Source organism: Porites lutea, chromosome 3 (genome assembly GCF_958299795.1).
Source record: "Porites lutea chromosome 3, jaPorLute2.1, whole genome shotgun sequence".
NCBI classification, from domain to species: Eukaryota; Metazoa; Cnidaria; class Anthozoa; order Scleractinia; family Poritidae; genus Porites; species Porites lutea.
In genome coordinates this window covers 8,637,191-8,664,690 of record NC_133203.1, presented here as the reverse complement: position 1 = coordinate 8,664,690, position 27,500 = coordinate 8,637,191, and the positions used below count along the sequence as shown (strand labels likewise).

Genomic DNA, 27,500 nt, shown 5'->3' with positions numbered 1-27,500 from the left:
TTTTTAGCTCAGTGCTATTCTCGTTTTCATTTTATTCAGTTCTTCTACCATAAGCTACCAGGTGATGAAAGTGTCTAAGGTTATAGCCCAGGGCCCGGTTGTTCGAAGGCCGATTAGCGCTTAACCTGGGGTTCAATTTAACCCGGGTTTCCTTTTCTTGTGTTCAAAAGCATTTTCTCGGATCATTTCTCAGTTATTTTTAGAGCTTCCAATCATCAACTTGTAGACCAAAAGAATTAAGACTGAACTGCTTTTTAAGCTTTCAAATCTGAATTCAAATCTCGCACTAACCCTGGGTTATCTTAACCCAGCTTTGGACAACTCGGCCCTTGGTTAAACACCAGAGAGGACCTGCGCCCACAGCCCATTCTTAAACAAGCAAAAAACATTAGTATGATTTATCGTGTAGTGTTAATTCTATTTACTTTTTTGTGTCAAGTGTTACACAGTCGATCAGATGCTGACAGTTTTTGACATTGATCACTCCACTGGAGCAGATGATTATGACTTCAAAGAGCTTTGCCCTGCTTTTATTCAACAAGCCCATAGCGGAGCTTGCAAACAACAATCAAGCCAAACAAAAACAGAACCACATAAGGATATGGGAAAAAGTAAGTATTCTTGATTCTTCCGACTTCAACCCCCAGGAGGTGGGTACTTCCTATAATGGCCTGTAACGAGAGGCTCAGGCTTCAGCAATATGAGAGGGTAGGGATTTCACTAGTTGAAATGTACGAAGGGGTAGGGAAATAGGTCACTTTGGTCTGTAAAAAGGCCCACAGGGTTTATGGCTGTGAAAAGCCGAGAAAGCGTTCTGGTTTCCTGATTAATTCGTACTTAAAAGACAGTGCAGTTATTGCGCCAAACCCATCTCGCGCCTTCAGTAACGCGCAGTCAGTTTCGTACGTCGCGCTTTTCTCGACGGACTGACTGGTCTCATGAATAATTTCTTTACTGATAGCAGTTTGTATGATGGTAATAATTCGAACTTTAGTATTGTACGGTACCAAAAAAGAGACATTTTCTTCAGTAACTCACATTTAAAAAAAAAAAAAAAACATGCCCGTCTTGGGAAACACTTAGGCCTTCAACTAATGATCTCTCACGTATTTGGTTTACTTTCATATCTCCAGTCTGGGGTTATGGCTTTGCCGCTGTGACAATCATCAGCCTTACATCTTTAGTGGGTGTAGCAACAATTCCTTTACTGGGAAAGAAAATTTACAAGAAGATCTTGGCGATGTTGGTGGCTCTTGCTGTCGGAACTCTTGCTGGAGACAGTTTACTTCACTTGATACCTCATGTAAGCCTTTTTGTCAAGAAATTTAGCATTTAGCACGTTCCAATTTTTAGGGCTTCTTTTCTCATTAAAGAGCGCAGAAAATAAAGGACTGAGATGGATTTCCACTGTTGCGCAATTTTTACGTGCGTGTGCGCGTCAAATTTTGCGTGCGCATTAAAGCAAAATAGAAGAAATATATAAAAGGTTGCGTGTAAACGTAAAAATTGAGCGTGGTTAAACTTTTACGTTCACGCGAAAACCTGATTCTGTCCTTCTTAGATCTATCTTTATTTGAAATGCATGTAATTAAAAAAAAAGTCAATTTTAAAATGCTAGCTTAGTATTCACAGTCATGCACACAGATTGGATAGAATCCATATCGCACGCGTGATTATAGATCACACCTGTGATTAAAACGAAGGTAAACAGTAGCTCTAACCTAGCTGGTAAATTTATATTCCTGCCCTATCAAGATCATGAAGATAGGTGAAAAATCACAGAGGTTCAAATTCCCGGTTAGTTTTAGCCTGCGAACATGCCCTACCCCTCCGCCACACCCGTATCCCTAGGAGCCACGGGCGAGCCTTCTGTCAGAGCTAGGCTTGTTTATACCTTCTAGTCAAATCAAAGCTGTGATTAACTCAGCTTATAATTTATTTTAATTTATTTTATTTTTCATTTGCGATCAGGCATTTGGTCTCCACCAACATGATCATGAAGAAACAGCCGAAGGTGACGGCCATGACGATCATTCAGAAGAGAAAGGATTCATTTGGAAAGCATTGGTGGTGCTGTTTTCCATTTATGGATTTTTCTTGTTCGAAAGTTTAATGCATTTGTGTATGAAGAAGAAAGTTGGTGATCATGGAGGCCATAGTCACATTGATGTCAAGGTCATTAATCAATTATTTTTTACAATAACCGCCGAAATTCTCGTGAACTCAAAGCTCAAAGATTTACTCCAACATTTATTCTATTGATGTGCGTGGCGTGCATGGTTTTCCAGGCGCTCAGTCCTTTATCAGTGACAATTATGAATTATTTTGGGTATTGTGTTCCTCTACCAGGACTCAGGTCGCTCAGTGTAAAGGAAACTAAACAATAGCAAAACAATAGTCCACTTCCGACTTCCAAAAACCCTCACTTTCACAATGATGCTAGGTGCACAACCTTTCTTGTGAAAATGAGTTTTATTTGCATGAGAATGAAAAATGATTTTCGTATCAAAAGCTGAGAACCTACCCTCGTTTTGAAACAGAGGGCCGGGGGAACTCGTTAGAATTCTACGCTTTATAAACGTCCAGGTAAACAACAGAAACAAAAACCATTCGGTCAATGATTTTTGCGTTAACCGTTTTCCTTATCTAGGATATTAGTTTCCGTCTCTGTTTCTTAAAAAGGATGGAAATTTTCAATTCCCTTGTCTTTTGATAGGACTAATGTTTATAACCTTTTACGGGTACACAACTCTTAAATTGGCCGAAGATCTTCACGGACACTTACTGGTACTTCCGTTTTACTTTTTAGTTTCCTAGCCCTTCAGGTCAGGACAAGACCGGTCCCAAGATGGGGCCTCGTGATGAAAACCCCCACATGAATAATGGTGCCATTGTTCTAACAAACGTAGTGAGTACAAACCATTAAACATAGCACGTATGTATTTAAGGGAATCAATCACGTTTTTGGTGCAATTGCTAGGGCCTGTTTACATGGTGGTGGGAGACCCCAGATAGGTGAGGTAACATGTGGCGGGTCACCCAACGTATGATGTAAACGTGATGAAATTAAAATGTATATGGCCAGGTGGGTTACCCCACCTAAGCGGGTAACCTCACTTCCCTGGGGTCCCCCACCTCCATGTAAACAGGCCCTTAAATGTGGTCTGACTCGCGGCGCAAAGATCATGGCAAAGCATCAAAAACACAGTCACAAGGAAAGGCTCAACATGAAAAGCTTTCCGTTTTGCTCCATGCAACCTCGTTCCCAGGGTTATCTCTCCTGCTTCTTTCTCGAGGCAAGAGAGAGAACCCTGGGAACGAGGTTGCCTTCCCATGACCCCTTGCGCAGCGACTACCTCAAAATATCCCAAGAAGCGCCTGGCTGCGAGGCGGGGATGTGGTTGTGTTTCACTATGCCGCATCAATTTAGGTCAATTTACATGGCATAATATTAGTAATTTAGGGACGTGTTTTAACTAGCGCGTGTTTTATCAAGTTTCGCGCCGATGGATTTTTAAACATGCTCTTGTTTTAAACATACCTTCTAAAAGGGTATAGAGCTCAAAGGTTTTTTTTGAAGGAGGCAACAACCATTATTCAATTTCAATGCTAATTCACATTTAGATAAGCCTACAGCTTGTTCAAGGCTGTACTCATTCTCGTTAACATATTATTCCAAAGCCTTCGCCTTCGCATTGCTAAATTACTTGCAAGTCACATAAACGTTCAAAAAATGATCGAGGACATGTATAGCTCTAAGTCTCTCTCCTCCGCAGAGGCTCCCGCTGGGTATCCTTATTATATATATAAAAATAGCAATAATCGAAAAAATAGAAAGCGCGCAGGGGACGATAGGAAGAGGGAAAAGGCGGGAGCCTCTCTTCTGTCTTTCCCCTTTCTATCGTGCCTCGCGCGCTCTCTTTTTCTTTCTCCCCAGCCTCCCCACAACAAAAAGAGGCCTCTGGGGAGGAGAGAGGCTCTAAGTCCTAAGATTCTGGTCTAAGGTACTGTGAACCAGTGGGCGTATAGTGGGAAGATAGGATTCTTTATCCAATGAACGACAAAAGCAAATTGCGTGTGGTGATATCAAAACAGATTTTTTTTTTTTAAATCTTGAACAGAATGCCATAGGTACCCTTGGCAATCACACGGGTGGAGTTCAACAAGACCATCCAAACAGAGACAGCTTACCCAGCCATTCTGCAGTCAGTGACAAGGGAAGAAGGGCAAAGGCTTCACTCAGAAATATTTCCACCGTGGCATGGACGATAATAATAGGGGATACTCTCCATAACATCAGTGATGGATTGGCCATTGGTGCCGCTTTCGCAGAAGGTGGAAGCTCGGGTGTGTCTGGTGGAATCAGTACTTCTATTGCTGTGTTTTGTCACGAGCTGCCTCATGAATTGGGTAAAGATGTTAATTTTTAGTTACGTATCTGACTGGGCTGGCCGTTAGACGATATTTCTATTATTCGTATGAATGCATTATTAGCACTTGAATCTTAACCTAATCAACAATACACCTTGTTTCCCCCCCGAAAACAACAACAACAAATTGCATCACCTTTGTTTTATAACAAGGAGCCCATTTGATTTATTCAAATTCTTTGGTACAGATTTAATCCAATCAGAGGCCAGCTGGAAACTGTCCTCAACTTCTGATTGGTTAATGTCTGCATGAAAGAATGTGAGTTATTTAAAGGTGGTCACACTTTTGGGAATCTCGCTGTAATTTCTCCTCGGTATTAGCGACGTCCCAAGAAATTTTGCAAAGGGACTGGAGAGGGGGTGGGGGAAGGGGCGGGGGGTAGGGTCCTGATCCCGCATTCTTGCTCCTGTTTCTCGAGAATCCCGCATCCCGAACTCCTTTCATCGCTATCACTATCCCGATCCCGAACGTCATTTTCTTTCCAAATACCGCACCCGTGCCCAAATTTTGCTAATTATTTAAACCGTTATTAAATTATTGATATTATTGTCTATTTTAGGATCTAATCAGCTATAAAATTTACAAACAATGGTAATGTAAGGCTGATTTATGAGCAAGGGAAATTTTCGTGCTTTTTCACCCCGGGTCTTAACTTTTAAGAGACTGACCTTTCAATACAGGTCACCACCACGTGATCGGTCATGATTGGTCAACTCGACAATTAACTGTACTTCGTATTTTCACAGCTGATGACTACAATAACTGTCAATAATAGAGAACTTACAATTTATCGTTTTTTTTTTCTTACATCACAGGGGACTTTGCAGTTTTGCTGACAGCCGGCATGACAGTCAAGATGGCATTGTTAGCCAACTTATTTTCTGCCATGTCTTGTTACATCGGCTTAGCAATCGGTATATACGTTGGTCAAGAAGCTGATGTGCGTTTCTGGATCTTTGCTATCGCTGCTGGAATGTTCCTTTATGTGGCTTTGGTGGACATGGTAAAACTGTTTATCTTACGGAGATTACCAGTGCTTTATGCCATAAGATATCTATATACGAAATAGCCCCTAGTTTCGGACAGGTTAACCCCTTCAATTAAGCTTGCAAAACAGGCTTTTTTCCCGCGTTTCTTTACGCGGGCACGAAGCGGGCGTGAAGGGCGAGACGAGCGCGACGGGGAAGGCGCGAAATAAAATTCTTCCTTGCCTTCCTCCATCACGCGTGTCTCGCGCTTCACGCCTGCTTCGCTCGCCTGTTTTGAAGGCTTCTTTCAATTAGGTGCCCTTCCCCAGGCTAAACGTATCAAATAAGTGCCCCTGTTCCCCCTTGACACCCAAAATAAAAGCTATTTTAAATAGCTTCGCTCGTTTATGATATATCACTCGCAAAGTTCGCACGTTCTTTAACTTAAAAGCGCTTTATCTTGCGGTGCTGATGGATTTTCGCTATAAGTGCCCTTAATTAATGGTGGAAAACAAAAACCTGGAAGGTTCTATCCTCAAGACAAAATGTCAGCAATTTGAGTTCAAATCTGTGAAAGGGTTTGAACCCAGGAGTCATTTCCTAAGTAGGTTGATTATGATCTTTAGGGTGAACGTAGTCAGAATAGTAATGTTGTTGACAGCGACTGAAGTTTTGACAACCTGTGCGGTAGTCATCTGCTAACTAAGTAAGTAAGCAAGCCTTGCATTCCAATGTTTTAACCGGTAATTCTGTCATTTTTAAAACAGCTTCCTGACCTGATGCACAGCGAGACTCTTCAAGAAGAACCTGTCCCTACGTTCTTGTTACAGAACTTGGGTTTGCTCCTAGGATTCGTCATCATGCTGATAATTGCGCTCTTTGAGGAGGACTTGATGGCACTTGACATATAGCACAACTTGAAATGTGCAGTCTCGTTTAAAGGGAGGGAGAGGGGGAGAGTGGGTAGGGGAATTGTGATGCAAGGGAGGGGAGGAGAGGGATAGGGGGATTGTAATGCACAGGTCGGAACAACCAATGATAAATAACATTTCTAGGGTGCCTTCTCGCCGTATAGTTTTATAAGGAGATAAGTTTACAGCTGACACGGCACCATTTTTACTAATCAACCAGACTCAGTAGTACGAGTTTTTACGGTTAAGCATTTCACTGCAGATATTTGTTCATAGTTTCAAATAATAAAGGCAACTTACCTTTGCCGATTATTATCTGATAATAACCCCTGAAAAGCTGTACTTTGTTAAAAACCAGTTATAAACTTTTGCCCGAGCAATTTGTAGAAATTGTTGAATACAAGAGAGGTTTAACGTCCAACCTGGCTCTTGTTAGTTTTATAGCGATTTTAAGGAAGAAAAATTGAACTTTAGGGCCCTTTGGTTTTTAAACAACTGACATTTCTACTGCATCCAACCTTGATCAGTATAGTATAACGTTATTTTTGGGGGAGCATTTCGTTTGTGTTTCCGAAAAATCACAAACTAGTCTGTTTTGTATTTTAACAAGCCAACTGGAAGCAGGTCATTGAGTTGGTTAGTTCTTTCATTTAATTCTTTACCCCACAGTTCCTTCACAGGGTTTTCATATATTCATTATTTCAATGTTGAGGTTAAAAAAACCCTGTTATTTATAAGTATTCAAATGCACTAACCCATTTACAAAGCACTGATAAAAATGAAAACTCTGTACTAGAGAAGCCACAATCAAACGAAAGAAAGCAGCGGAAGACTTTCTTATCTGGCTAACTTTAGTGGCTTTCATGGGTAATGAGAAACTACTCGCTTACAAAATTGTTACTTATGTTACTTATACGAAGAAAGTTTTACATATTTAATCAAGCTTTGATTACAATGCATGCACCATGTGGAAATAAACATAGTGAGATATTTTTGGAGGGAAAATAAAATGGATTTACTTTGAAAAGAATGGCACAATCATTATTGATGTTTTAGAACACTCCTCTTGCAATCAAATACTTTTCATTGTTTTACGATCTTAACGCCAGGTTCCTCATTGCCACAGTGTATACGTGTACCGAGTGTACCATTTCTAGTCAGTCTCAAGTTTTTGTCCATAGCTAAGAAAATTTGGTAAACTGTCCATCAGAGAAATTTTGGTTGTGACGTCAGCGTACACTCTTTGGGGGGAGGAAAGGAATCAGGTGTCAGCCTGTCAGGGTAGGAGTATGTTATATTTTCTTGGCGGGAAAACGTGCGATGTTCTTGGGCAACCCGCGTTTTTCTTGACGGGAAATCGCGTAGTCATTTTAAAGTAACAAATGGTAGAACTGGGGCGTCAATTATTTTAAAAAAGCTTGGCTGCCCCTGGTCTGTTTCAACCAGCTGCTTGGTACCTAGATCCTATTGGATACAACAATCCCTCTTGCTACAGAAGAATTGCCTCCTCTCTCACAGTAACACTCTTGTTTCTTTCATTGTTATAGTGACAATTTTCTCTCTTTTCAAACATCCTTGCTATGCGACAAGCAAAAAATTGGTGAAAACTTTCAGATAAGTCTTCTTTCTTTAAAAAACTTAATTGAAATTTCTCACCCACTTGACTAATTCTTTCTTCTTCTGTGGCTTGATTTCCATTTACAACCTTGTTTGTCCGTAGAGAAGACTTCTAATCTATTCCAGGCCCTTTTAGGATTCTGGAAAGAGGCCTGGGAACCAGTACAATCTTTCACTGGGTGCTTGATCGTCTACCCAAGCCATTTCCTCATGAACCATGTGATCCTATAATAAATAAAGCATCAAATTAAATCGCGAATCTCAATTCTGGTAGCCACCTGTTTTTTTGTTTCTCTGCTTTATTTATCTTTGAGTGTATTACAGTGCACTTCCCAGGGGCGTGGCATGAGATTTTCAAAGTGTACGCACGGGAAGAAAAGTTAGAGCGAGGGAGGCGCGTCAAACTAGGGGGATCACGGAAATGTCATATCCTGCGTTTTTCGCAGGACATTTTCAGTACATAAATACGAAAGAATATGCAGTAGGTAGTTGTTTATTTTACCCACCTCTAGTGTTAACGGTAAGGTAGAGTGTAAACGGAAAAAAGGTAAAACAGTGACGCCATCAAGGAGGTTACAAGCAAAGGGCGAGACGTCTACCCTTCACAGAGGAAAACTCTCTTACAATGTCATCAATATCAATGTTCTTGTGCTTGTGTATGACGGCGCAGAGTTGCTAGAGAGCTCACTCTCGAATCTGTCACCCCACTATGACGTTTCTTGCCGCACGTTTATGGAATAATAAAAGGATAAGGGAAAAGCCAACACCAATATAATACGAAAATTTATCAGTCATCCTGATTTAATGATAAAAATCCCTTCAGGAAATAAAAAAGTATTTTTCCCAGACTTCAGCTGTACGCACGGGTGTATGTGCGTAAATGGACGCCACGCTCCTGTTTCCAATTTTATTGTTAATAGCAACCTATGATTTGACTATGAGTACAACCTTGGCTCATTACGAGTACATGTATGAGCTATAGCTTTTTTCTTGTTGGTGACTAGTATGGTACATATCGTAAATAAAAGCTAGGGATAAGTTTGGTGTTTTAAAAAAGAAATATTATTATATGAGGTTCTTGAATTTAGTTTGACAACTTGTACTTGAACTCAATCTCGTATCTGTAGTTCAATTGACAGAGATGTACTGACAGTGATTTCTTATTAGGATACATAACAACTTACCAAGGCTCGTATCGCACGATCCCGTTCCCATCCTAAATCTTTTGCGATGACAGAAATTGATGTATACCCATTCCCCTGTGAAAAAAAAAAACAAGGAAACTGTATTAAGTGCATAGGGACTGACTAGTCGTCACCTCATTAAAACAAAACCCTTTACATGTTATCTGAACCAATAATATCTATTGAATGAGGTTTTTGAGATGTTCTGAGAAATCAAGGTCAAGATCTTGATTATTCAGATTCTAATCATGCAACCAACAGAGCAGAAATCCATAAACTATTCTAATGATTTGGACCTCAAGATACGAGAACAGCGACGGCAGCGAAAACATTGCTTAAAAAGTGATTTCACGTTCTTTCAATTTTCATCGCGATTATTCCAACTCACTTACTAGTGCCGGCAAATTTTCTTGGAGTTGAATTCCGAAGAGCCACATCCAAGTTGAAAAAAAAAACAAAAAAAACCGACAATATTTCATCATGGCTTGTTTAAGTCCTCCATAAATCATGAAGTTTGCCATTGTCCCCTCTTAGCCGTGCACTGACCACAAAGAAATGTACATTTAAAAAGGGTGCTGCACATACAAAGTTGTTGTCTTGCTTCGTAACCTTATTGCCTTTTTTGTAACAATTACAACAACAACAACAACAACAACAACAAGTACCTGGGCCTGCTGAAGAACAGCGGCATGATCCATGCTAAGTTCTCCTGGTACTGACTGAACAAGACGCTTGTTCCCAACTGGAATGATCTGGAAACCACTGCCCAAGATATGAAGCTTTTTTATTGCTCGAGCCAAGTCATCCCTATAACGTTATGCAAAGACAATAAATGGCCCTTAATATGTGATTACGTCAAATGAGTAAATTTCACCTCCAAGCCTCATTTGAGAGCAAAATTCTTTGCACTTGCACTTCTTGTGTGTGGGTATTCTTTCCAACTCTACTGCCTTGGGAATTCACTCTTGTACTAATAATGATCAACTCACTCTTGCACTAAAATTTAGATTTACACTAATATTTAGATTTAGGGTTACTTTTGTCTGGAAAATAGGCCATTTCCGAGTTCCCCAGGGCCTCTGTATCAAAATGAGGTTAAGTGCTCAGCCATTGATACGGAAAGAATTTTTCATTCTCATGCAAATAAAACTCATTTTCACAAGAAAGGTTGTGCACTTGGCCTCATTTTGAAAGTGAGGGTTTTTGAAAACTCGGAAGTGGCCCATTGGACATACATTATTAAGTTTAGCTGTGTCTTTATCAGATATGAAGACACTCATTAAAGACACTCATCGCTTTTTCTTTATGAATTGTTAATGTCTTTTTGAATTGGCATAATATCATGTTGACATGAAGAGAACCTTTGCCTTAGCTGGCAGCATTCATTAATATTGACACGCATTTCCCGCATTAGTTACCTACTCAGTCACATCTTGTCTTGACTTGCTTGTCTTGAGAATTTTTTTGTGCAAATCACCCAAAGCCATCAAACCTGTACAGAAAAAGAAAAATTATGATGCTTAACAACAGAGGTCTATATGGAACTCTCTAAAAATTGACTTTAAGATGAGCTTGTCTAATAATAATTGCTTCTCATAAAATTTTATCAGCAGAATAATTGAAATGAAAGACTAGAGGCCCCTGTATATATATCCTGTCTGATGTTCTTAAATATTTTCAGTGTTAAACCTGAGGATGGCATTGGGATTTTCAGTTTTGCAAATTTGGTCATTTTTGAGGTCAGTTTTTCAGGTTCCGAATCGTTCATAGTTTGCTTTTTTCCCATTACTTTAGCATTTCATTTCCCATTTTCAACAAACCTAAAGGTAGCCATCTGGATTTGATATTCAGTGCAGTTTCCACTTTTATGCAAAGAATAAAAGAGGAACATTTTGTGCGGTTTGTTATACAGGCCCCAAAGCCCCTCAACCCACTCAATAACCCTAAACTCCAGTATGTTTTCCAACTGGATCACATGCTATGGAACAAGTTTTCAAAGCTCCCTAGAATGAACAAAACTCATTTGCCAAGATCAGGTCATGTACTTTGAAACTGTGACAAGTCTATGTGCCTGAGTCACATCAAGCAAATGACTTGGGTGGAAAGTAAATGAATGGCCCAAGGGAATCTGTGCATTTTGTTTTCTCAACATCCTTGCCAAGGGGGCATTTGGGGTTAAAGGAAAACAAAACACTCCTTTTCTATTCATCTCTATTGGGCCCAGTCATTAGGTGCTTATTTGTTTTAGCTATGAAAGCACTTTCTTACAGAGTAAGTAACAAATTTAAGGGTTTTTTTGTGAATAAATTGTTCATTAGTTTCAAAACAAACCTCCATTTCTTGGTCTTGTTGCCATGCAGATTTCAACAATCTGAACACCCAACTATGAAATATACAGAAAACATGGAAAATGTTGATTTTGAATTATTAAATGCAGCTTTAATTTAGGTTATAACATTGACATAATTATAGTTATTACTAGCAGTGACAAATACTGACAGCCCAATGCAATGTAATAAAATACATTTGTAAATAATAATCCACAAGAAACATTACGTGTATCTCTCTCATCTGCTCTGCTCCCCACAGCTTTCCTTAAACCATTTTTAAAAACTAACTCCTTGGGTTTGATTTTTCTACGTTATGACATTATTTTTTTTATAAAAGATAGAAGATAGAAAAAAAGGAATCATGAAAGTGAAATTAAGTGAAGAACATAAAGTCTGTTCTTTTTTATTTCTGTTAGTAAAATCAAAATCTTATCATGTCTCTTAGTGATCAACAAATGACAGCTCGTTATTGTAAAACTGTTGTGACCTACTTCTGCTTAACTTACCTCATAGTAAAAATCTCCCACACCAAGCAGCTCTGCCCAAAAACCTTTGCTTGCTATAACATATTAATAAAACTTTGTATCAGAAATAAAGCTTCACTGACTGAAGAACAGGAATTTTTGGTGTTGTTAGTACCGGTACATGTAAGTATAAATCATGAGCAGAAGAGTTTAGAGATCTAAAAACTCTCACTTTCAATACAAGATTCATTTGCATGAGAATTAAAAATCATTTTCACATCAATGGCTGTGTGCTTCGCTTTGAAACAAAGGCTGGAATGACTGTTAGGTGGAAGTAGGTGAATTGGATCTATGTGAAACAAAAGGTCCCCAGAGCTAAGATGGTCGTGGCTATTCATACCATACTGGAACTATTTCTGGGCTTGCACGAAACTAGTATGGGGTAAACTATAGCCTACAAAAAAAATGACTTACAAGCAAGAGGGTCAACACCAATGCGAGCACACATTTGCTGAAAGTGCCCTCTGAACTCTGGATTCTTCCTTATGTCCTGTTTGTATTTCCCAGCAAAATCTTCCAGAGATGTCTTGAAGGACTCCAGCTGTTTACCCATCTGAAAAGTTAACAGAAGCAGAGGAGGAGCATGCATGCAGTTAGCTTTCAAGCAGGCTCACTTGTGCGAATTTAGGGAAAATTTTGGTGGTGGAGCCACCACCCAGTGACGAAAAGTGAGCCTGCATGTGGGCTATTGACTTTTTAATGCTCTGTGTTTGTTGATGAATGTAGCAATCTAATAATAACAATTTATAAGTTAAAAGTGACATGCTTTGAAAGGCTACATAATTATGACAAAAAACCAAGGACACTGGTTATAAACATCCACAAAGTGAATGGACATACAAAGTGTCGGTTGGCCTGCCCTTAACTTTTGCCCCATATGAAAATTTATAGTTTTCTTTCTAAGGGGTACCTTATTTTGCTATGGAGGATATTTCTTTAATAATTTGGATCAAGCAACTATTCAGTAGCCTCTTTTCATCACTTGTCTCACAGTGTGAGGTCATGAAGGTGGTCTTTCTTCATGCAAACTCATGTTAAAAAGCAGGCTGTTTCTTACAGGTAGATAATACTATGGAAGGATTCTTAATTTTAAATCAGCAAATGTTATTTTTGCTGCTTGTCAAGATGAAAGTGGTCTTTTTCATAGATCTCTATTTCTGTGGTTTTTGTTTCTGACAGGATTTGACCTCTGATGCAGTTTTGCATCACATTTCCTCTTGCAACTTCCTCTAATTCTTATTTACATTTGCTTTGCTCCTGTTGTATAGTATCTTGACACCTCGAAAGGGAAGAAACTTAAATATCAACAGCCCACGTGTAGGCTCACTTTTCCTCGCTGGATGACGGCCCTACCACCAAAAGTTTCCTTGAATTCGCACGTCTGCGAATGCTTGCAGGTTAGCATGCAGTAATACATCAAAGCTGCAAGATACTTGACAGCACGGTGTATCTAGTTGAGTCAAACAGGCTTACATTTTGTGCCTTAAAAATACATTCAAGCAATATATCAAGAAATTTAACAATGGTTAAGTAACTATTGCATGGAGTCTATGGCCTTATTAGTACCCTGAAATTACCTGTGACAGCTGGATGTCTGCAATCTCTGTTCCCTTTGTGGCATACTTTTCCTGAGGGGGAAGATATAAAATATAAAGAAGTACTAAAAAGGAATATATTTTTACATTAGGCGAAAATTGCTCTTTAGTGATGGGCTGGACTCTCTGTGGAGGAGGACATTGGAGTTTACAGTATTGTGGTACTGATATATTTTTTTAAGCCGTATTTCTGTTGTTATTAAAATTTTAACGTGTGGTATTGCAGAATTATCCAGCCCTGTGGGGTGCGGTTTTCATCACTTTGGATGACAGTATTTTGATATAAGAAGATCCTTCACGGTATTGCCGTACCATTCATTTGCGCTCTCCTGTCTAATAGAGGTCAATACAATTACAACACAAAACACAGTAGGCATGGTTTAAATGATTACACATTTTCAGCAGGATTAGCTCAGTCAGTAGAGTGCTTGACTACAGAACGGGAGGTTGGGGTTCAATTCCTGGGGCCAAACCAGTACTCAGGGTCTTTAAATAACTGAGAAATGAAGGTTCTTCCTTTGCCCCGTAAATGGCTAGATCTTTTGTGGCTCGGATGACCACATTAAATGGCAGTCCGGCCTCCTGCTAAATACATTGACACTGAAATAAAATGCTTTTTTTCCTGGCAGTTAGTCTACAAATTATGTGATTGTTGTTGCATCTAATGACCAAGCTTTGTGATCTTCGCATGTTTTCTCGCAATAGCTGAGGTTACTCAAGGTGTTGGCAAGGTCATTACACTGGATAGATGCAAGCACGACTGATTATAAACGCAGTACCCATATTTAGTCGAGTTTCGACACCGTATTTGGGAATTTCCAATTTTTCCTACAGTATTGCAGTATTGGGTAACCCCAAATGTCCCCCTCTGTGAGAATTTAGGCCACCCGGTCATTTTACATTCATCCCCCAACCCCCTTGCCCCAGCTCTGGGAACAATTTTCTTTGAGGAAGTACAGAACTAGTATGTAAGCTTACATGTGATAATATTATTTAAAAATAGGATGGCCCGGTTTGGCTACGGTCCAAATGCAGTTACAGTTGCTCAGGTAGACAATATATAACTAAAGGATTCCGAAAAAGCTACAAAACAGACAATGGAGAGAGCCGTGGGGAGATAGAGATATTACTCAAGGCGCTTACATGAAAAGCATGTGTGTAAAAAATCTGTGCTTACTTTAGCAAGACGCTGCCTATTTATTGCACCAACACCACCAGGTCCTCTCCGCATTTTGAAAACGCAAATTTCAGGTCAAAACGAAGAGCAACGCTCACGAAGAAACGTGTTTACAATCCGCCATATTCAGCGGTAATGCGCCCGAGGAGAGCATCCCATGATGCTAGTAGAGTGTACGACACGTGCGCACTACGAAGCAAGGCAAGATGGCGGACGCGGCGGTGACAACTGTAAACCTCAAGAAATTGAAGGTATTTTCACCCATCTTTCGCTAATATTGGTTGATCCCGCAGGAGAGAATGCTTAGTAGGTAATATTTTAAATATAGGCGAAGATAGCGGTCAATCTGAATGATCGGTTGCAGGTAACAGTGCGATTCAAGGAAAGCTGTTGTGAAATTTTAGTCGACGATAAACAAAAAAGCAATGTTTGTTTGCTGTACGCAAAATGAGTTTTACGGATCCTTCGGTGATTTTAACAACTATTTTTCTGATGAAGGACGGGTTCAAGCGAGTATAAAAGTGAAAATCCTGTCAAGATCTCTTATGTACTTGAACGATTTTCAGGGTATGAAGAGATGTTTTCAGTTAAGCGACCTCCCAATAAAATAAGTAATGCATAAAATTTGTTGTGGTGTTTAAAGGTAGCTGAGTTAAAGAAAGAGCTTGCAGACCGTGGCCTTCCTATAAAAGGCAATAAAAGTGATCTACTGGCAAGATTAGAGAAATGCCTTTCCGAGCAAGGTGAGACGATTGCTATTCTTAAACTGCTGGATTGCCAAGAGTAGTGCTTTTTTTATTTCTGAATAAGATGTAGCTCAATCAGGTACTATAAAAGGGCCAGAAAAAAAAAGAAAATACATTGTTTGGCAAGACTTTTAACTAGGATCAATCTCATGATAGGGGGATTGCTATGTCACTATGTTTCTGTTAAACAAGGCAGCTGTATATAAAATAAAATAAATGTATTTGTCAGTTCCTCTTTTTATCTTTTCAATGGTTAGGTGTGGTTGTAAGTCAAGATGAGAATGAAGAGATCACTGATGATCATGATGTAGAAGATGAACTGGACAATGATGCTGATGACTTAGATGATGTTGATGATGTAGAGGATGTGTCAGAACATTTGGTCACAGAGGACTCTGAAGAAGAAGCCAAAGAAAATAAGGCAACCGAGGTGAGTTGTTTCAAGAAGAAAAATGTCCATCATGCCAGGAAAATGTGACAACGAAAAATTTTAGTCCTTGACTAGAGCTGCTACAATGCCAATATCCAGTTACATGTATCTTGACCTCACACTTGGTCAAAATAATATTATTATTTATATGGCTGTCTTGACAAGCAAATTCTGTCTTCTGATTGGCTACTGGAGCAGACTATATGGACCTTGTATCTTGGTTGCTCAGGATAACCTTCATAGTTTCTGCCAAAAAAATGTTCTCTAACAATTTTGTTGCCTTTTTGACATTGTAACTTATAATGTTGTTCTACTATCCAGGAAACTGTAGAGGTAGAAAAACAAGAAGAACCTGCTCGTCCTGTGTAAGTACAGTATATACATGTACACTTGATATCAATACGATATAAATTTGTTGTCTGTTAAATTAATGCTTGATAATAAGGCACACACAGGTACATGCAACCAAGAATTTTCAGATTTTACACAGTGTGATAAGGTATTTTTTATCTATCCTTAACCGTAAATATTAGTTGAATGCTCAATGTCAGAAGACGAATGTACTCATAAGTGAAATAAATATTTAAATAAAACGTAAATAAATAAAGATTTAGAGGTACCGCATTCACCAAGTGGTTCTTTGTGTACCTGGTTCCTGGTCAAATTGGAATTTGGAATGTTGGTTTTTGAGGAGGGGGGAAAACTGGAGTACCCAGAGAAAAACCCCTTGGAGCAAGGGAGAGAACCAAAAATAAACTCAACCCACATATGGAGGCGACGTTGGGAATTGAACCGGGACCCAGTGGTGGGAGGTGAGTGCTCTCACCATTGGGCCATCCGTGCCCCCCCCCCCCCCCCCACCCCCTGAAAGTTTGGCATAACAAATATTGCAGAAGGTTTAGTTCAGTGGTTCTCTTGTATTACATATTTATTTATTTTTACTTTGAAAGTTGTTTTAGGAAGTATTTTCTTTTACTTGAAGTCCCCATTAACATGAACAAGTTCAGTTAAAAGATAAAGATTTTTCATTTACGTAGCACTCAAACAATATAAAATAATACTCTAAAGGACTCAAAAGAAAAAAAAAACGGACAAACATGAGCATAAGACAAAAAGTACACCTAGAGAAAATAAAAATAAAACACAATCATTTGACAACAAAATTATATACTGTGCAAGAAATGATTCATTGGACAAATGCCAAACGAAATCAAACAGTCTTTAGAGCCTACTTAAAACCCTGAACATTCCATATACTTCTGATAGCTACAGGAAGAATGTTCCACAGTGAGGGGTTGACACAAGAGAAGGCCCTGTCCTGGAGCGTCTCTCTACAATGTAGCACATATGTTGTCACCATAGTGTGCATATTAGACTGTTCACAGTCTCCTATTTTTTCCATAAGATCATGAAGGTCAGGTGCTTATCGTTATGGGCTGCCATCTTGATTTTTATTGTACTTAGGGTTTAGGCTTGAAGAGTTATAGTGGTTGGGGGGTGGGGGACAGATGAGAGAAATAGGGCAAGAAAAAGAAAGAAATCGCTTCCTCCCACCCCCCTAAGTAGAGGTGATGCCAATACTCACCCCCAGGCTAGAGTAAGTATATTTGAAACAAAGATGGCCGATCATATGGGTAGGTGCTTGATCCCAATAATCTTATGGAAAAAAGGAGACTGTCAATAGTCTTTGTTTGTGTATTAGCATTACACTGTTCATTTTCAAAGCTTTTCTGAGAGTATTTCTAATTTTTTTGTTTTCCCATTTCCCAGTAAAAGGGTACCTGTCACACCTCCAGAAAAGAAGCCTGGTGAAGTAAAACTGACAGATGAACAGGTGAATGCATTATTTCACATTATTTGACCCTTTAGCCAATGATGATTATGTGGCTAGTTTGTGTGGCTTGTATATTTTTATTTACTCAATGTAGATGAATTGACAGGTCTAAAGTACAGGACACATTCCACAGGTTGATAATTATTTAGCCACACAGTTTCCCTTCAATTTAAAAGATCATTTCGTAAAGAGATCTGGGCTAGGAGACACTTTTGGTGCTGTTTATTTGTCTGTAACATGGTGACCTGTATTTTAGACTCACCACTCTTGTTTTTACCAGTTAAAGGGTTGGTTTATTTCACTGTAAGGTTTGGTACAACGGTGCGATTACAAGAGGATATTTGCAGCTAATCACCCAACCAGTTTCTCACCATACCCAGCAGGGCTTAACTGAAGTGGCACATCGAGTTTCGTGAGGGTTTGCAAACCAGGTATCAATAATTAATTTTTTTCAACAGCTTTAACTCACAGATAACAGTTTTTGTTTTATAATAGAAAAAGGCCCAGAGACTGGCAAGATTTGGTCAGTCTTCCCCATCAACAGAAGCTGATAAAAAACAGGCTCGAGCCCAGAGGTATGTTAGCACATGTAAATCTGCTTAAGCTTGGTGAATGTGTGTGACCGGGACATGGTGTAGTTGAGTTCAGTGCATGATAGAATTTTGTTAAAAGCATTACTCTATCATACATGTGCCCTTTGATAAGAAACACTTGGCTCTGCAATATTGTTCTCGACCAAGCTGTAAAAAGTGGTAGCAGTCACAAAAAATATGTTCTAAAATGAAGAGTCATGATAACTTGGTCACAAGCAGTGTTAATTAAGGTTCCAAATGGCTTACAAGCTTGAATTTTATTAGACTTTCTTTTTTCTCAGCCGTAAAAGTTGTGTCTATAACCAGGATGATCTTCTCTACATAATTTTACCTCAGGTTTATACAGATAGTTTTCTCTTGTTGTTACTTTTTTCAGGTTTGGTTTATCCAGCCCTACAAGTAATGGATCCAAAATAAGTTCTCCAATTGTTTCACCGAAGGTAATTGTCATTAAGTACCTGTTGTCACGAAAGAATAGGCCCTTCACAACTCAGCATGCTTCTTCTTACGTATTTCCTCAAATAATAGCAGGGGGAGATGTTACTTTTTTTCGCACAGAAAGGGGGCAATTATTTGAGGGAGGCAATTATTTCAAATACTGGAAGTCGTGCCAATAATATTTTGTTTTATTATACTCGTAAAATTCATAAAAACTACATCCGGGACCGAGTGGTTTATTTTCCATAATCTCACATTTGAGTTAATCGATGACATAATTTCGGTAATTTCCCTCAATTTTGTATCGATGTCTTCTGTGTGATATCCTCTACTTATTCAAGGAAATAAGTTATTTTGTCTTTCTAATCCCAGGGCATGGATGTTGAGAAACTTAAGCAGAGAGCTGAGAGATTTGGTGCAATTTCTCCTGTGGTGACCAAGGTACTCATAGCTCAAATGAAACACTATTTTTGTTATTTACTATTGGTTTTTTGCGTCTTGCGCAAAAACCTTTTATACATGATGTAGTAATCCCCAGCTATATATATATATTTTTTGATTCCCAGCTTGAAGAGAAAGATAAATTATTGAAGAGGAAACAGAGATTTGGTGTTACTGTATCTGCATCTCCATCAACAGATGCCGATGTAAGTTTTGTGTCGCTATGGCGACTATGTCATGCTATTTTCTATCATTTGAGCTAAAAATGAAATGTGTCTGTACATCAATTGAATTCCAAAACTGATGTTACAGTTTTGTTAAGACTATTATTATTTTAGATATTAAAACTGTTTCCTGTTGTCTGTTGCTATGGATTGCAAGGATGGGCATGGATTTAAACTTAAAAAAATTGGGCCAAGTTTTCATACTACGCCTGCAAAAATCACCAAAAAAGCATAAAGTTGCTGCTCTCTGATGAAATTTCTTTGATTTCTTCTTCATAACTGTACAACTGACTTCAGCACAGCAATATCCTCGTCACCTATCCCCTTAAAGGAGCTGTGTCACGAAATTCAGCCAAATTAGAAAATTACAAAATGCCCGTTAAATTAGGAGAAACATAAAAATAACCGCTTAAAACATTAAAGGAAGGTTAAAATAACACAACAGAAACAGCAGGTGCCACGGATGGGCAAAACTGAAGAAGATTGAAACGGATTGAAATTAGGGTTTTTGGAAACTGTTCAGCCTAACAGTCTTTCAAAGTTGATCCCTGCTGCTTGCAACTTCAAAAATAATGCTCAGGAGACATATCGGTTTGTCTCGGATCTCAGATTTTGTTATTTACATGAAATTTCTATGCTTACTTTAAGTTTCATAGCGATTGAGGGCGAGTAATTGGCAAAATTAAGCAAAATGAACTGTACTGCCATGACACAGCCCCTTTAAACAGTCATTTAAACTCATCTTGACAATAGATGAGCTTGGGGAAGATGCCTGGTAAGATGGTGGAGCCACTGAGTACAAGAGCCGACAAGTACGAAAACCTTGACAACCCTGTGAGTGACAACCACCAGGCACCGTCACACTGAAAAACAGCGGAACAATAATACTTACCTCATGCTTACCACAGAGAAGTAGGGAGGGCAGGGAGTCAATTTGTTGAGCACAAACGAAAACAGGCACAGCGCACGTGAGATTGAGTTGACCTGAACAGCGTTCCTGTGCCCGTTGCTGTAAAACCACGTGACCCACAGCAGACCCCTGACCACTCCGCATGCTCGCGACAGGGGAGGCCGCCGATCAGCGTTGTTTCGCATTTAACTTAGGTTAAAGTAGACAAACCTGTTGTTACGTAACTATTTTATCTTAAACTCTCTGTATTGTTGCTAAGAAACGTTTATTCTGTGCTTATTTCTAGGCCAAAAAGAAAAAGAGAGCTGAAAGATTTGGGCTGTGAGTCGTCAACAAGTTATTCAGAATGTTTTAAGCTACACAGAAGTTCGGAAGACATCGCTGGAAGATGTCTTAACATACATGTAATTATTGTGATATACAGTATTTTCTTTATTCTCTGCACGAGAACGGCCAGAGGAACTTGTAAAACCTCAACAGACACACGTAAAAAAGAAAAAGTGCTTCTACTCATAATCAAGCTTGACACTTACGGGGTCGTATTAATGCCAAGTGTATCAATAATTATTAAGTCCGCTGCAATCAAACTCTCACCTTTGGCTTATCGCGAAAGTCCTCAATGTGTTTTGATGGGCATGGGTGTGGATGTAACCGCATGGCAGTGGATTGTTTTCTTTGCCGGGGAGTCAAAACGCAGGACGTACAGTTGAGTGCCCATACATGGCTGTCTGGTAAAGGTTACAAAAGCATAAGGTAATTATTAGATCGGGGGTTTCTTTAGTTTTCGCTTAACAGCTAACAACTGTCAGCTTTGCGGAGAGTCCCTCTCTCTGTGTTTTTTGTTAATCTTAAGGGAGTAGCCATGCGGAATCCTGTGCATTCTTCTTTTTACGCACGTAAAATATGTTAACTATAATTAATTGTAATTTCCTTAGTACGAAAGCTGTGCAATTTCCGTCACGTCCTTTTAAAACGGTACAAATATTTTTTTTTTTACCCGGTAGTGTTCACACTTCTGTTCTTATACCCTTCGGAAATACATATTCATTGTCACATTGGCTACCCTTGCCGTTTCCTCTAAGACGTACGTTATCGCATCGTCGTACCCTTTTTGAGATTTTTATCGCTGGAAATGCCAAAATTCTTGGTAGAAAATTCACTGCCTCCAATTCGGATCAGTTAAGCACTGGATAGGAATGAAAATAATACACTATTAAAGAGCAAAGAGGTGAAGGCATAATCAAGGATCCAGTTTACCTGAAAGAAGAAGTACCTTCCAAAGAGAATGGAAAAAGTTTCTTTCATTGCTTAAGCAATGTCTTCTGTCTTAGGTTAGCCTTCTTAGGGACAGCAGAATAATTCAATAAATATTACGTACAAGTGAATTCAGAGGCTGAAAGTGAACAAATCGCTGGAATGGTTGGGATGAGGAGAAGCAGTAGAGAGTTTAAAAAAATGTTTGTTGGGACTAATCTGCTTCATAAGACCTTATTCTTTGAATCGCATTTTTCGGACGATAAGGACGCGAATCCAAAATGGACCCGAATTCAGCTTGAAATTACCTAAATTCTTAATTAAGGAAACGAAGAACTGTGATACCTTTTTTTGTAGTTTTCTAATCGTGACGGAAAGGTACAATTAAGTGAAAAAAAGGAAGTTAGAATTGGGCGGGACGGTGTTTGCGTTCTGAATGAAGTACTGTGCACGAAAATTTGCCTTACTTCAAGAAAGACTGCAGTACAATTTAATCCTTGACTTTTAACTCGGGTTTTATTAAACAAATATATATATATATATCTGTCTGATTTTAGAAAAAGGTACCTATCTCAGAATCCCAACCATTGGCTAGTGTAGCTTTCTAACTCACTGTCGTACCGGAACGGTCAAGCAGCAAACAGTAGTTTTCAACAACAACAACGATTTATTTATTAGCGAATGATAAAATGGTGCTATACAGTGAAACCCCTTGCCTAAGAACCTATATTTTACGAACCTGTTTAGTCTAGAAATTGAAACAATTTCTTAGTTTCTAAAATCTCTGAAAAAATTTGCCTGTACCCTTGGGCAAAAGTTAGATCAGTCACTGTACAGAATCCTCTTTGAAGACATACCTGCATTATCGCTCTAACTGGACTGTTTAAATGCCAATGAGGTCAATACTTAAGGTTTTCTTTATATGGTCATTTTTACATAACGTCTTATTTGGTGTGCAGATTTTATATGAGGAATAAGCTGAACCACTAAATTCTCTTGGCTATATTGTATGTTTCTTATTCAGAACATAACCTATGTAAGAACCTAAATAGCCTTAACCTGTACTAACTACCATTTATATATTGAAAAGAATAACCTGTTTAGGATAACTTTGAAAAATCCAGGTTCTTAGTCTCTTGGTACGTTTTACTGTAAGACAAAGGCAAGGCGAAGGAAACTGAGGTGCTACGTTAAAGAGGAAGCTAATTAGGACACACGATTAATGTTCAAGTGAAAGGTATATAATGATAACCTTCAATCGTCAATCTCGCTCCCCTCTTGGATACATGGTAGGGCAGCATAAAAACGCTCGGCACGTTCACTTAAATATTTTCTAGCTAGATTTAGACACTGCTGCTTTACATCTTCACGAATTGGCCTTAGTTCCTGCCTCAGTGTGGTCAGTAGGTCTATTCGCAGTGGAGTTGCTTGCCTTTTCTTTGTGTACGAAACTAGCCTGGGTTGCTGTTTTGGGTCAATAGTGAAACGCACGAAGGCGCAGTCGGGATGATCTACAACTTTCAGATTGCCCCTGTCATCAGGCTGTTCCCCAATTCCAACATTAATCCACGCGATTTCTTTGACCTCAAATTTCTCGTGCTGTAAATCTTCGTTTCTACTGACGTATTTTAACTTTAAAAATGACTTGTAGTCCTTTATCATGTCCAGACCTACCCAATAGACCTTGACGTTTGATAAACCACTGCTGACTAGAACGTTTTCCCAGTCTTTGGGTGTTTCAATTTTCTCTTGGGCGTTAAAAACTTTTTGAATGTTTCCAAAATATCTATCGCACACACTATACGAGTGGCCCTCCAACAAAAATTTTAAGTCTGTTCGTAGGAAGTCTCCTCTTGTGACCAGGTAATCCATATAAAAAAATAGAAAGTTTTGCTTAAACTGAGCCGGAGAATTGTCACACCACACTATAAGATGGTCATACCTGTCTCGGCCTTGCTCCGTCTGAAGTTTTTTGAGAAAATAGTCCAAGATTGAGATCACTTCATTTGGGCCTCCACCAGCAATAGACTCGTCGTACATAAAACAGTGTATAACCTCCTGGTTTGCGCAGTATATACCCATTAGGCTTGTTCTGAGCTTTTTTGAGTAATACCAGTCTTGAGAAGACACCTTTGGTGTAGGTAAGCTTTTGTGAAAATCCATATGCAAAGTAAGCGTTTTCGAGGCCATTTTAGTCCATGCAAAGGGGCCTGACTACGTGAGGCTTAACACATCGTGCCCTCTTTAACGCAGTACTCAGTTTACTTTGAAACTTATGTCTTCAGTTATTTACAGCTTGCGCTAGTGGCTCGATATTCAAAAAAAAAAACACTACCGTTATCACTTACGTTTGCGACAGTCATTGGAAGAGAAACTTAAGAGAGCGCGCGCAGGTCTTGCACACAGTTGTCTTCACATTAGGGACCCTAAGCAAAGACGACTTTGAGCGATGCACGTCAACCGGAAGTGAGGCCTTCTCTTCTTTTATATGCCTTGACGCTAAAAAATTTGTATTTCTAAGTTTCTTTTCTCTTATAAAGACGATTTGCCCGGGATTTTGAACCCATCCACTGCCCAATGTTGCAAAAAGCCCACTTCCGGTTGACGTCCGTCGCTCAAAAACGCTGTTGCTTAAGCTCCCTTTTGGAGCCAAGAGTCACGTTTGCGGCAAACGGCAAACGTGAATTTGTACCACGTGACCAAGTGTTCCCTGTTTCTTGTTGTGAAATTCTCAACTTGAATCTGACGTTTGCTCTTTTCCGTAAAAGAGACTCTAAATATCTCTGTTCAGTCTGCCATGGCTCACGGTTTCCTGTACTTTTTTTAACTGGAATTGAATGTGTTTAAGTGAATCTTTTTCCGTGATGCGGTGTGTATTTTGTATCAGTACGGGGACTTTTTTATGTAATGAATAATTAAAAGGGATGACAATTCGAGGAGGGCGATATTTTTAAAACAGATATATAACAAATACGCAACCCTTTTCCGGATTCAGGCCCATGTTTCGTGGTAGGAGGGAGGGCTACCCACCTATCATAAGGCATAGGAAGGTTGTACTTTCCTCAAGTTAACAAAGCCTTGATCTGAGACATGCGATTAGCTTTGGTAGGCTAAGGTAATAGGCCCTTTGCAGCTAGTCATTCACGTGGTACAAAACCGCCGTGCTGGAGAGCAAAAGTCGCACTGGGACAAGACTAACAAAGAAAATTACCATTTAAAATTATGCCGGTATGTCTTTTGTTTGTCTTGTCCCAGTGCGACTTTTGCTCTCCAGCATGGCGGTTTTGTACCACATGAATGGCTAGCTGCAGAGGGCCTATTACTAGTGTCATCAAATCGCAAACTACAAAGTTACCCACCTTCTCTCGAATCAACTCGAACTCAGCAAGTACAAATTCTTTCAACACTTTATTCACCTTAACTATACTGAGTTTTACATTTTCTTGACCCTCAAGCTAAAGCAAAGAGGAAATCAGCGTCAACAATCCATCTGCTAACTTTCATCTGTACACCCATTGACCCGTTTCTTAGACAGAACAAACATGTCATACTTTAAGGCAGCATATCTCCTTTCGCCCTCAATTAAATGATTTTGACGTTCTGTTCTTATTCTTTGAAGTTCTTCTTCATTACTGGCGCCGTCCTCGGTTGCGCCGTTTGTCATTCGTCCTATCGTGTTTAAGGTCCTGTCACAAACCTGACATGTGTCTTCTCGTGGTTTTCGAAAACCCAACCTGCTGCCGAGATCTTCGTTGAACACGTTCCTGAAGGTAGTAAAACTTATAACAGGACCTTTTTTTTTTTTCTAAAAAGGTATCTTTTTTTAACCTCTCACCTAATCGACTAGCATTAACAAAAAAGGTAACAATTTTGCATGTTGTTCTATGAAAAATGTATGCAGAAAGTTAATTTTTCTGCTCTTTTCAAGTAGCAGAGTTAATCTTTTTGTAAAAAAGCAGAATTGCCGGAACCTTTCACTGATTGGTGGGGAACCCGCAGAATGTAAACACCGCGGAAAATACCCTTTTTAAATTTTTCAAGCAATGAAGACATTCTTGGTAGTCTCAACACTTCTAGACTGCTTTTACATCGAGTTACACGAGGGGCACCCAACGACAATTTTCGGAAAAATATCTGTTCGGAAGACGATTTGAGGTCTAGAATTTTCGGAACATTTGTTGTAAAATTTCTTGCTTGCCTGCCTCTCCTAGGATTTTCGAACACCTAAAAAATGGTAAAATTGCCCATTTTCAACGGATTTTTACCCTAAAAAGGTCACCTAGAATTTTCGGGAGGCTTTTTTCTGGCTGAAATTTTCAAACAGGTAAGTTTTGATCCCTAAAATTTTCGGATCACTAGACTTTCAGCTAGGAAATCCGAACAGATGAAAAATTTATAGGGGATAAATATATGCCCATACCCACCGTTTAAATACTAAAACACGTTTAACAATGCTATGTTTAAGTGGTTTTGAACTATATTCTCGTTGGGTGCCCCTGTTACACAGAAATTTTTCACTTTCTACGAGTTTACCGTTACAATAAACGGTACCTTTTTCATGATCACCAACAACAATGTATTTTATTTAAGATCCATAAGCTTACAATATTTTATGCCCTGCAAGTAGCCATAGTGCTAATCTAGGCAGAAAAAACATCAGGCGTTGCTCGGCTGAGCCATTGCACTCCGGCTCTGCTAAGTATCGTGATGTCGTCTGGCCATTGCACTGACCATTGCACTACCGGGTCCGTGGCTGGGGGGGCCTGGAAAAAAAAAAAACAAAAAAAACATTATAAATAAAGGCGTTATTAAATTACATATTAAGAAAAAAGGAAAAGCAAAAAAGAAAAACCCCTCACACAAACTCAAGCATAGGGGTTTTGTTATTCGGAAAAAAGAAATAACCGGATGGGTGGCCGGGGCGGCGGGGAATGAAATATTTTTGGTGCATGAATTTTTTTTCAAAAACCCGCATGTCTGCAGGAAGTTTTTTCTAGGGCATATAAATTATTGTTTTTAGGTATCACCGCTTGCAGGATTTATTTTTTAGACAAGTTTATAGAACAGAATTTTTCTTGCCAACTGCGTTGCCCAAAAAGGTAATGGTTCAAACTTAGCCGCGTCTGTCAATCATTCCATTGTGAAGGCGCAGATTTCTGCGCCTCTACAATGGATGCCCTTATTTGGGCAAGTTTTAAAAGCCGGCAAGTAAACAAGAGAGCCATCGCCGCGAACTTCTCGAACAAAAAATGAACTGATATTGCAAATAGTTGAGCAAAAACATACAGTATGCTTCCAGGGCGAATCTTTCGATCCATTAATTCGTAAATTTGAACTATTTGTCCCTATTTTCGTGGCGCATCGAATTTAACCGAGATACGAGTTTGAATAAATAAACCTGACAATCCTTTTATGGCCTGAAATAAACCTCGGTAGCTACATAAATAAACCCAGCCAGCTTCTTGCACTTCAAATCCTTTTCGCCCTCAACTGAAGCTGATCTGTCGGTCTTGAATTTGGAAAGGAATGCCTCCAGCTAAAAAAAAACGGCGACCAGCTACGAGGTCGCAATCAAGGTCCTTGGTGGAAACAGAAGCTGTCGAAAGCGGGTTAGCACTTAATTTCTTTTTTATTTCTTTTTTTTTTTTTTCTGGAGAATCCAGGTCCTTTAAAATCGTCGTCGCTATTTTGGTCTTGTAGCTTTTTTTCTCTCTTGTTTTTGGTAGTCGACCTCACTCGAAAAGGCAGAACAAAATGTATAGTGAGCCTATTTGATATTTCTTTTTCGCGTCCAGTACAGATCAGAGGCAATTATTTAAAAGTTGCTCAAGACATTTTCTGGCCACAAAAGTTATGCTTTGATGAACGTCGTCTTTTTTCTTTTCTTGAATGG

The 27,500-nt window shown here is 39.2% G+C and overlaps 4 protein-coding genes across 5 annotated transcripts in view; 3 read left to right on the top strand and 1 right to left on the bottom strand.

The window, feature by feature from the left end:
- The window catches only part of LOC140930381 (metal cation symporter ZIP14-like), a 12,586-nt gene extending 5,582 nt beyond the window's left edge, over positions 1-7,004 (top strand). Inside the window, exons 4-10 of the mRNA XM_073380063.1 lie at positions 440-611; positions 1,134-1,303; positions 1,972-2,175; positions 2,810-2,908; positions 4,122-4,410; positions 5,247-5,434; positions 6,167-7,004. Coding sequence (XP_073236164.1) covers positions 440-611; positions 1,134-1,303; positions 1,972-2,175; positions 2,810-2,908; positions 4,122-4,410; positions 5,247-5,434; positions 6,167-6,310 — 1,266 coding nt within the window. The 3' untranslated portion in view covers positions 6,311-7,004. The remainder of the gene's footprint in view (positions 1-439; positions 612-1,133; positions 1,304-1,971; positions 2,176-2,809; positions 2,909-4,121; positions 4,411-5,246; positions 5,435-6,166) is intronic.
- Positions 7,005-7,824: 820 nt separating this feature from the next.
- Positions 7,825-14,894, bottom strand: LOC140930385 (vacuolar-sorting protein SNF8-like). The gene is made up of 9 exons (XM_073380066.1): positions 14,738-14,894; positions 13,543-13,593; positions 12,380-12,518; positions 11,948-12,000; positions 11,443-11,494; positions 10,534-10,603; positions 9,777-9,918; positions 9,112-9,186; positions 7,825-8,152 (listed from the first exon to the last, which is right to left on the bottom strand). Exons 1-9 carry the CDS (start codon positions 14,789-14,791, stop codon positions 8,060-8,062), a joined length of 729 nt encoding a protein of 242 aa, XP_073236167.1. The 5' UTR covers positions 14,792-14,894; the 3' UTR covers positions 7,825-8,059.
- LOC140930384 (uncharacterized) lies at positions 14,852-21,434 on the top strand. Of its 2 annotated transcripts, none has more exons than XM_073380065.1 (10): positions 14,852-14,988; positions 15,381-15,480; positions 15,741-15,913; positions 16,235-16,278; positions 17,690-17,747; positions 18,243-18,322; positions 18,717-18,780; positions 19,151-19,219; positions 19,345-19,425; positions 20,640-21,434. In XM_073380065.1, the coding sequence occupies exons 1-10, from the start codon at positions 14,944-14,946 to the stop codon at positions 20,676-20,678; spliced, it is 753 nt and encodes a 250-aa protein (XP_073236166.1). In that variant the 5' UTR covers positions 14,852-14,943; the 3' UTR covers positions 20,679-21,434. The 2 variants fall into 2 exon arrangements, with proteins under 2 accessions (XP_073236166.1, XP_073236165.1); XM_073380064.1 differs by having other exon boundaries at positions 17,684-17,747.
- A 4,955-nt stretch (positions 21,435-26,389) lies between these two features.
- LOC140929912 (uncharacterized) overlaps positions 26,390-27,500 on the top strand; it is a 6,373-nt gene continuing 5,262 nt past the window's right edge. The window contains exon 1 of the mRNA XM_073379602.1: positions 26,390-27,500. This exon is cut by the window's right edge and continues 540 nt beyond it. The gene's annotated coding sequence lies outside the window, so the exon portion shown is untranslated.